A 10,455-nucleotide genomic window follows, 5' to 3' on the forward strand; every position below is an offset into this window, starting at 1 on the left:
TTCCGTTCCTATAGATGGTGTGTGTGTGAAGGACCTGCGATGACGTCGCGGTCTTGTGATAGGTCGCGTGACCGCTCACGTGACTGCGACGTCATCGAAGGTCCTGCACACACACACCATCTATAGGAACGGACGCCGCTGAGGAGATCGGCTGTCTGCAGGTGAGTATAACCATTTTTTTTATTTTTTTTATTATTTTTAAACATTCTATCTTTTACTATTGATGCTGCATAGGCAGCATCTATAGTAAAAAGTTGGTCACACTTTCACTACAGATCGCTTGGAAAACTTTAGCATTCTGCAAGCTAATTTCGCTTGCAAAATGCAAAAAAACCCGCGAAAAAAACGGGGAAAAAACGCAAAAAAAAAATGCTGATTTCTTGCAGAAAATTTCCAGTTTTCTTCAGGAAATTTCTGCAAGAAATCCTGACGTGTGCACATACCCTTACTCTTGTAAAAATGCTAAATTTGTGGCTAAAAAAAAAAAATTTTGAGGGAAAATGTTTTTTTTTTTTTTTTTTATTTCCACGGCTCAACATTAGAAACTTCTGTGAAGGACCTGGAGGTTCAAGATGTTCAATACACATCTAGATAAGTTCCCAAAGGGGTCTAGTTTCCAAAATGGTGTAATTTGTGGGGGTTTCACTGTTTAGGCACATCAGAGCCTTTCCAAACACACATGGCGTCCACTAATTATTCCTGCAAATTTGCATTCATAAAGTGAAATGGCGCTCGATCCCTTCTGAGCCTTGCCGTGCGCCCAAATAGTAGTTTTTCTACACATTCTGGGTATTGGCATACTTAGGAGAAAATGCACCCCTAAATTTTGTTGCGCAGTTTCTCCGGTTACCCTTGTGAAAGTAAAAAAAATTGGGTCTAAAGGAGAATTTTTGTGGAAAAAAAAAAGTTAAATGTTTATTTTTTCTTCCACATTCCATTAATTCCTGTGAAGCTCCTGACTGGTTAATAAACTTCTTTGAACGTGGTTTTGAGTACATTGAGAGGTGCAGTCTTTAGAATCATGTCACACTTGGATATTTGTTGTCATATAGGCCCCTCAAAGTCGCTTCATATGTGGGGTGGTCCCTAAAAAAAAAAAATCAATTTGTTGTAAAAATGATAAATCGCTGGTCAAGTTTTGACCCTTATAATATCCTAATAAAAATTTTCAAAAATTGCGCTGATGTAAAGTAGACATGTGGGAAATGTTGTTTATGAAGTATTTTCTGTGAAATAACTCTATTTTCACAAAGAAACCCCAGTTATATCAAACAAATTTTACCACGATCATGAAGTACAATATGTCACGAAAAAAAAACCAGCGTATGAATCACTGGGATCCGTTGAAGCGTTCCAGAGTTATTACCTCATAAAGTGACAGTGGTCAGAATGGTAAAAATTGGCCTGGTCGGGAAGGTGAAAATGGGCTTCAGGGTGAAGATGTTAATGCAAAAATACGGGGTTCTGAGGAGTTCAGACATGCTACATAAGACAGGTGAGGTGTGATTTCATTGGAGATTTGGATTACTTGTTGAGAAGGGTCCATGTTCAAGCCGAACATTTTATATTTTCTGTGCATTGTTTTTTTTATTTCTGTGTCACGGCCAGTGAGCTATGTGGCATTCTTGAGTCCCATACTCTTTCTGCCTTTAGGAACGTATTGTACGGAGTGACATGTATCTAACCCTTTACCTGCCATTGTAATACTGTATGTTCTTTGGAATATTGATAGTTAAATGTAATAATGTATTTTGCGCTGTAACTTCCATAATGATAAACTTTTTGTCCACATGCTCACGCAAACCTTTATTTAATGCAAAGACTTCTACAGTCTTGGGGTTAACAAATCCTCTGGAATATAACTAGTACATCATTAGCAATCCATGACCATTGGTGTGTCTTGTCTTCCAGCTCGTAGGTTATACAGAGAAGCCTGTTACCCTGCAGATGTTTATTGGAACAGCCGATGACCGCTATTTGAGGCCTCATGCTTTTTACCAGGTGCACAGAATAACCGGAAAAACTGTAGCTACTGCAAGCCAAGAGATTATCATAACCAGCACTAAGGTTTTGGAAATTCCACTCTTACCAGAAAACAATATGTGTGCCAGGTGGGCTTTACAATTTTACAATTTCTTCTGATCAGTATGCTATAATGAATTCTTTGTACATTTGTTACCAATGCAAAGCAAATATTAATTTACCGAAACCGTTTAAGGCTTCTTTCACACTTCCGTCTTCCAAATCTGCACAGGATCTGTCAAGATGTTGAAATGATGGATCCTGTGCAGATTGTGGAAAACGTGTGCACTTGGGCCGTCTTTCTGACGTACCCGTCGAGGCTATGTGCACCTGTTGTGTATGCGTCTTTCCGCTGCGAAAACGCATACACAACACAAACCAGGTTAAAAAAAAATCAAAAAAATCGCAGTATTCTCACCTACCGACGTTCCCACGCAGCGATTCTCCTGGCAGCTAGCGTTCCTAATAATACATTGCGATATCTCACGAGAAGTCGCGGTCTCGCTTTTTTTTTATTTATTTTTAAATTATTTTTCACATTCTATCTTGTTACTATTGATGCTGCATAGGCAGCGTCAATAGTAAAAAGAGAAAGAGAGCGAGAAAGAATTTCCCTGATGGGAAATTCTTCCACGCATGCTCTCTTTGAAAAGGCGGGACCCGTCGCTGGGTTCCTGCTTTTCACAGGCAGCGACGCATCCTGCGCCAATAGGCTTCCATTGTAGCCAGTGACAGGCAGCGCAGGATGCGTTGCTGAACGATTTTCCGACGTGCAGAAAAAACGTTCCTCTGTACGTTTTCTCTGCCTAACGGACCGCTTTTTTATGCAGGATCCAGTGAAAGACTGATGAAACGGATGGCCATCCGTCACAATCCGTCGCTAAGGCTACTTTAACACTAGCGTTAACTGCATTCCGTCACAATTCGTCGTTTTGCCGAAAAAAACGCATCCTGCAAAAGTGTTTGCAGGATGCGTTTTTTCGCCATTGATTAACATGAAGCGACGCATTGTGACGGATTGCCACACGTCGCACCCGTCGTGCGACGAATGCGTCGTGCAGTGGCGGACCGTCGGGAGCAAAAAACGCTACATGTAACGTTTTTTGCTCACGACGGTCCGCTTTTTCCGACCGCGCATGCGCGGCCGGAACTCCGCCGGAACTCCGCCCCCACCTCCCCGCACCTCACAATGGGGCAGCGGATGCGTTGGAAAAATGCATCCGCTGCCCCCGTTGTGCGGCGGAGACCACGCTAGCGTCGGGAACGTCGGCCCGACGCACAGCGACGGGTTGTTCCCGACGCTAGTGTGAAAGTAGCCTAATACAAGTCTATGGGAAAATGCAGGATCCTGCAAATTTTTTTGCTGGATCCTGCATTCTCAAAAATCGACAGATTGTGACGGAAGCTGAAAAGCGAAAGTGTGAAAGAGGCCCAACAAGGGTGTTGGGAACATAATTTTGTATTCTTTTATTACATGTTCCCCTTCTACACTTAATGCTGCTTTTGTTTAAAATTTGTTTTAACTTATTTCTGAATCGCAACTCTTGGCACTTGAAAATGTATGCCAAAGTTTGAGATTTTTTTTTATAAAGTCGCCATTGAGGAATCTGGAGAAAACATCTAGGATCACTAAACTTTGCCCACAAAGCAGAGAACAAAAAGAAACAGACTGGTACTTATAAAATAAACTTCAAAAAAGCACTAATAGAATAATGAAATGGATGCAAACATAAAAAGGTCCAAAACTATACAGAAGCCGTGATGAATTGGTGGAAAAAAAAAGGAACTGATAAATTCCCTTTAAATATTTTCCGGCCTGTGTTAAATGAATTTCCAGGCTGTGAAAAATTACCGTACATGTTTACTACAATATTTGATTTTAAATGGTATACATTTTCCTTTTTAAATTTAGCCAAGATCCATGACAAAAAAAAACATTTCTATATTGATGGCTTAAAATGTTCCCTTCCCTCCTTTTTCTTCGCATAACTTGATGTTTTATTGGAGTTTATACTTCTATTCTATGATATATTGTCCTGTCTCTTATTCTTTTTTATGTTTTTGTAATTGAAAATGCTATAACATTTCAGTAAAAATTGCATTTTGAAAAAAAACATTTCTAATAAGATTGACATAAAACTAAACTCCTTTATCCACTTCCAAAATATAACTTCAAGTTTTGCATTTTAAAGGGAACCTGTTCCCCCTCCCCCCGGTGTTTTTAACTAAAAGAGCCATCTTGTGCAGCACTAATGCTGCATTCTGTCAAGGTGGCTCTTTTAGTTCGGGTCCCTGCAACGCTGAAATAATCGCTTTTATAATTTGCCCCTCATACCTCAATTTGTCAGGGGGGCATGTCTTTTCCCCCTGACACAAATGCCTCCCAGCCGTCACTCAGGGCCTCCGGGCGCCGCCTCTATATCCTTCATGAATGTCCCCGGCACCTGCATTGTAAGTTCGAAGGGCAGCGCAAACTGTGCATGCCCCCCCAAAAAAAACTTACAGCGCAGGCGCCGGGGTTGTTCAGGAAGGAAATGGAGGCGGTGCACGGAGGCCCCGAGTGATGGCTGGGAGGCATTTGTGTCAGGGGGGAAAAGACATGCCCCCCTGACAATTTCAGGTAGGAGGGGAACATTATAAAAGCGATTATTTCAGCGTTTGCAGGGACCCGAACTAAAAGAGCCACCTGGACAGAATGCAGCATTAGTGCTGCACAATGCGGCTCTTTTACTTAAAAACGCCTGGGAGGGTGACAGGTTCCCTTTAAGTCTTAAGGTACCGCCACATTAAGCGACGCTGCAGCGATATAGACAACGATGACGATCGCTTCAGCGTCGCTGTTTCGTCGTTGTGTGGTCGCTGGAGAGCTGTCACACAGACAGCTCTCCAGCGACCAACGATGCCGAAGTCCCCGGGTAACCAGGGTAAACATCGGGTTACTAAGCGCAGGGCCGCGCTTAGTAACCCGATGTTTACCCTGGTTACCAGTGTAAATGTAACACTACATACTTACATTCCGGTGTCTGTCGCGTCCCCCGGCGTCCGCTTCCCTGCACTGTGTAAGCGCCAGCCCTAAAGCAGAGCGGTGATGTCACCGCTGTGCTCTGCTTTACGGCCGGCCGGCGCTGACACAGTGCAGGAAGTTGTTCAGTGTGAAGGTACCTTTAGAAGTATGGAATAGAAAAGACAAGCAGTTAGAAAACATGTAGACGTGAGAGGTGGAGCTTACTTGGAATTTTATCCTCCAACAAAGCAATTGCTACCACTGGTTGTTATATAAAGTTTAAAAAGATCGGTTAGTAAAAAAAAAAAAAATGAATAAAAGAATAATTAAGCATAATTCTTTTCAATAGAAAGCTTCCATGAATAACAGTAAAGAAAGTATTATGGTAATACATCAGAAAAGCATAAAATATGCATTACCCTAATTGTTTCAAAAGGTGCAAGAAATGGAATAATTTAATTTTTTTGGAGAACTACAGTACCTAAATAGAAACGCAGAAATAGGACTGTGCGTTCTGCAAAACAAATAATTCAGTGCTTACTTTATGTATGTACTGAAAAAATGTAAATACCGTATTTTTCGGACTGTAAGACGCACTTTTTTCCTTCCAATATGTGGAGGAAAATTGAGGTTGCACCTTATAGTCCGGATGTATGGGCTCTGGCTGAGGTGGGGGAGCGGTTTCGGCAGAGCATCGGGTCACAGGAGGCTGGAGCCGGCGGCTCCAGCTAATTCCTGTGCCCACTGCTAAAGAGAAATGAATATGCACTGCATTCCATGCCCATGGGCGTGGAGGGCAATGCATATTCATTTTTCTGGCATACCTGGTATAAATGGCCCCATGCTGTTCCAGGTATCCATGGCCCCATCAGGAAAGATTAAAAATTTGTAAAAAATTGCACACGGCGCTTCCTCGCAGCGTCCTTCTCCGGTGCCAGCAGCTGCTTAATGCTTATAAGCAGCGCATGGCAGGGATGTCATGCGCTGATCACAAGCAGAGCACAGCTGCCAGAATACTCAGTGGGACCGTTCATTGCAGAGAACCTTGAGCATCCATTCCTCTTCAGTAGCGCGCAGTGTCAGCCAGCGGCTTCCTGCCGCTGTGGTGGTCACGTGTGCAGATACTTAAGAGAAATTCATATTCACAATATTAATTTCTCTTAAGTATCGCACACGTCACCGCCTGCCGCAGCAGGAAGCAGGTGGCTGACAGTGTGCGCTACTGAAGAGGAATGGATACTCACCGCTCTGTGATGAACGGTCCCGGTGAGTATTCTGGCAGCTGTGCTCTGCTTCTGAGCAGCGCATGACGTCCCTGCCATGCTCTGCTTACATGCATTAAGCAGCTGCTGGCACCGGAGCAGGACGCTGCGAGGGAGCGCCGTGTATGTGAATGTAATGTTTTTTGTTTTTTTTTAATCTTTCCTGATGGGGGCCATGCATACCAGGAATGGGATAGGGACAATTATACAAGAAAAAGGATGGGGCCAATCATACCAGGACCGGGATGGGGACAATTACACCTGAATAAGGATGGGACCAATCAAACCAGGACCATGATGGGCCAATCATACCAGGACTGGGATGGGGTTGTGCATACCAGGACCAAGATGGGGCCATGCATACTAGGATAGGGATGAGGGGCATGTGTATCAGAATGGGGATGAGGGGACCATATATACCAGGATAGGGGATATTACAGTACAGAATTGACCATTTATTTGCTTCAATATTTTTTTCCTAATTTCCTCTTCTAAAATCTAGGTGTGACTTATGGTCTTATAGTCTGAGAAATACGGTATATATTTAAGGAATACTCCCTAATAAATATATATATATATATATATATATATATATATATATATATATATATAATTTTATATATATATTTTTTTTAATTAACTTTGACATTTGAGCAAGTTTCTTATAGATAGATGGATTACAGAACTTGCTCACCAATGTCAGTGAAGGAGTTTAATTAGAATTTGCTCTCTGAATGTTGTGGGGCAAATAAATGGGAAAATATAGCATGACCCCATTGTCCGAATGAGCAAAATCCTTATGTGGTTAAGGCACAGCATGGGTGTAATACAGTTGGGTAATACATTGGGTAGTTGCCAGTGATGTGGTTGGTGTACCAGGGCTGCTCCGCACTGCCATCATTATTGGTATTACTATGCTGTATTATATTTTGCTATTGGTCGAAGGTTTTTTTTTTGGGATAGTTAAATCTTAGTATTGATTTTTTTATGACTAAATTGTCATGTTTCTTCTGATAATGTTTATCAATATGTAGCCAATTTCTTTGTAATTGTTTTACAGCATTGACTGTGCTGGGATATTAAAGTTGCGGAATTCAGATATCGAATTGCGTAAAGGGGAGACGGACATTGGTAGGAAGAATACGCGTGTGCGCCTGGTGTTTAGGGTGCACATACCCCAGCCGAATGGAAAAGTTCTCTCCATACAAACGGCGTCCATACCTATTGAATGTTGTAAGTATGCATTTCCAGCCAACACTTCAAATAAGATATTTTATTTTAATGTTACTTCATGATGTGACCAGAGACATGGAACCGGGCTGCCAGTGTTATTCTTCTGGGTTCAGAACATGGTCGTGCCACTGATTAAAGTATACGGCAAATTATATTCTTTTCTATATCTCGTTTGTTTCTACAACAAGATTAGATAAGTTCCTAAAGATTAAATTATATTGATAAACAAGAGATTTGTCTAAAATCTGTCGGTCCAGCTGTCTTAAAGCTGATTCATGCTGTCCAAACCACAGGCAGCATGAATCCGAGCCTCGGTTTACTGTGGCAGCCTGGTATATATTGCTCTGAGACGCTCTGCCATTTCAGAGTAACTGTACTTAAAAGATGCCAGTTTCTCTGGTGGAGGGTGATCCAATTTCAGATATTGGCTGTGTGGCAAGGTAGAAACCTGTGAGGTCATGGCACTAACTTGGTGACCATCTTGAATGTGGTCATCTTTCATTTAACCAGTTTTTCAAATGAGAACGTAGATCCTGTTTCACATGAAACTGGTGGAGAATTTCAGCTGAGAAATGTTGATGTTCTTTATATTATGCAGCTTGATTTCCCAGGTAGAACGTGTAAAGTTAGTAGTCGTTTCTAGTAAATGAAGCACATGTCATCAGACTATTTCATCAGATCCTATTACCAGCATTTTATTTTCCAATCTTCTTGCTTTCTCTTGATTTTGTAAGGGTAATGTTTTTAGATAGACAAATTTTGCTGAATTGAGGCATGGATGACCCTCACAGAGACAGACCGCAGAAGCTATGTTGTGGGCTCTTGATAAATGAGGACAGAACAGTGGTTGCCGTTGATGCATTCCTATAAGCTTTTTGTCACTCACCTTTCAATTTATTGCACAAGGATATCGGAAGGAGATATTAAAGGGGAGACAAGGGGCGCAGAGTCTAAGTGTAGGTGTATATTCACAGCAAGAAATATATATTGTTGCACTCACACTTTGGATGTCTTGTATGTACATTCATTTGATCCATATCATGGATCCACGCCTTATAATATTCCGGTATGCAGCACAATTGCAGGAACTATGCCAGCCTTGATCCAAGGATTGCATGTGAATACAATGGTTAGAAAAAAAAAAAATTCCTTTCTTGGCGCTTCCGGAAGACAAGAATAGTTTGGAGGTTGAGATAATTTGCTCAGTACCAAATTTATTAGGACACTTTAATAATTCTTATTAAAGTGTCCTAATAAATTTGGTACTGAGCAAATTATCTCAACCTCCAAACTATCCTTGGCTTTCAATTTATTGGTGACAGCAACTGTTTCTTGAGTTTGAAAAGTGTTTTGCAACAGACCTGCAAACAATGTGAGGCCTGTTTGGTTGGCATTGATTGAAATCTTGTACAATGACATTTGTGCTTCGTTTACCAGAAATGAGAATGATCTCCACGTGTTCTGTTTTGGGGTGATGCCACCCTTCACATTACACATTCTCATGTTCGTCTTCAGTACCTGTAAAGTTGCGTTAGCATGACTCTCCCCTTCACCTCCACTCGTGCAGATGTGTGAAAACTGTTCTTTCACGCAATCGCTCTCCATAACCCAAGCATGTGCCCACTGCTGCTCTTTTCTGTTCTGCTAGACTAAAACTGCTGGTGGCTCTGAAGACTGTGTGCACATGACGTCTTTTAGATCTGTGCCAACCAGCTGAGTTTTTCAGGAGGCAGACCCTTCAGGACACTCTGGCATCTTTTATCCTGAAGTGTCTTTTTTTTAATTTTGTGACTTTTTTTATTATTCCTGAGCGCTTTTTTGTTACATTTTTCGCCGCCAGCTTTTTTTATTATTTTATTTGTATTTTATAAACTTGTGAGTGTCTTCCAAGTGGAAGCTCATGAAGAATGTTCAGCTCACGTCTTCGAGGCTATGGAAACCTGAAGAGGTTAAAAAAAGCTCAAGACACTGAAAGTGATCGCAGCAGGACGGTTTTGCATATAAATGCTAATGTTCATTCTATTTATAGTTTAGATAGTGATTTTTCAGGTAAGTTATGAAGCTCGAACAGCGTGAGAACGCAACTCTGTGGCTCGAATGCTCCGCCTGATGGTCCGATGAGGCTTGCTGGCCGTGGCATCTGTCTGTACAGAGCTGCCTGGCCCCTCATCTGTGAATTTGTTTTTGTACAGACCCCAATTTCCTCATTGGTTCAGATGGTTAATGTTGATGTGTATTTCATTAATAAATACATTTTTCCTTTCATGTTGAAAGCTCAGCGATCTGCCCAGGAGTTGCCGCAGGTGGACAAATATAATCTAAGTAGTTGCTCAGTAAATGGCGGCATTGAGATGATCATCATAGGATCTAATATCATGCTGGAGTCTAAAGTGATATTTCTGGAGAAGGGACAAGGTAAGTTGCTGTCTAGTTCTATTAGAACATCTTAAAATGTTTGCATGTTTCATAAAAACAACCTTTTTTGTGTGTTTTTCCTTCAACCTTGCATAGCTGCTTGCTCCACAAAAAGCATCTCTATTCAGTTCAGATTAGGGCTTTGGCTAGACTACTCCAAGACCTAGGGGAGCTGCCCGAGATGGTCCCTTTTTAATGTGATGTGCCTGTAATCTGCTGTTGGGTGCCTGTATCTGAGCAGGCTCTGTACACGGTGGGTGCTAGCCTTTTTTTAGCAGATACAGACATTTAACAATTGCAGCATGGAATCTGAATTCTGCATGGCAAATAAATGAGCTGTATTCCAAATACTGGCATTGTTTCTTAACCTGTGATCCTTGTACCCTGGGTAACCATGTCTTAGAGGGATGCCCATAGGACCCTGAGCAAAGACCTATGTATAGGGTGGTGGTAGGCCTGTGTGTGACTCGGATCCCAGATTAGGGATTTATTGCAGGTCCCAGTGTTCACCTTGTTGGA

At 41.8% G+C, this 10,455-nt stretch overlaps 1 protein-coding gene across 3 annotated transcripts in view; it reads left to right on the plus strand.

Annotated features, from left to right (window-relative positions):
- The window catches only part of NFATC3 (nuclear factor of activated T cells 3), a 494,316-nt gene that overhangs the window by 296,913 nt on the left and 186,948 nt on the right, over positions 1 to 10,455 (plus strand). For all 3 annotated transcript variants that reach the window (XM_077288132.1, XM_077288133.1, XM_077288131.1), the window contains 3 exons: positions 1,912 to 2,111; positions 7,349 to 7,521; positions 9,796 to 9,936. In XM_077288132.1, coding sequence (XP_077144247.1) covers positions 1,912 to 2,111; positions 7,349 to 7,521; positions 9,796 to 9,936 — 514 coding nt within the window. The remainder of the gene's footprint in view (positions 1 to 1,911; positions 2,112 to 7,348; positions 7,522 to 9,795; positions 9,937 to 10,455) is intronic.

The sequence above is a fragment of the Ranitomeya variabilis genome, chromosome 2 (genome assembly GCF_051348905.1).
Source record: "Ranitomeya variabilis isolate aRanVar5 chromosome 2, aRanVar5.hap1, whole genome shotgun sequence".
NCBI lineage: Eukaryota > Metazoa > Chordata > Amphibia > Anura > Dendrobatidae > Ranitomeya > Ranitomeya variabilis.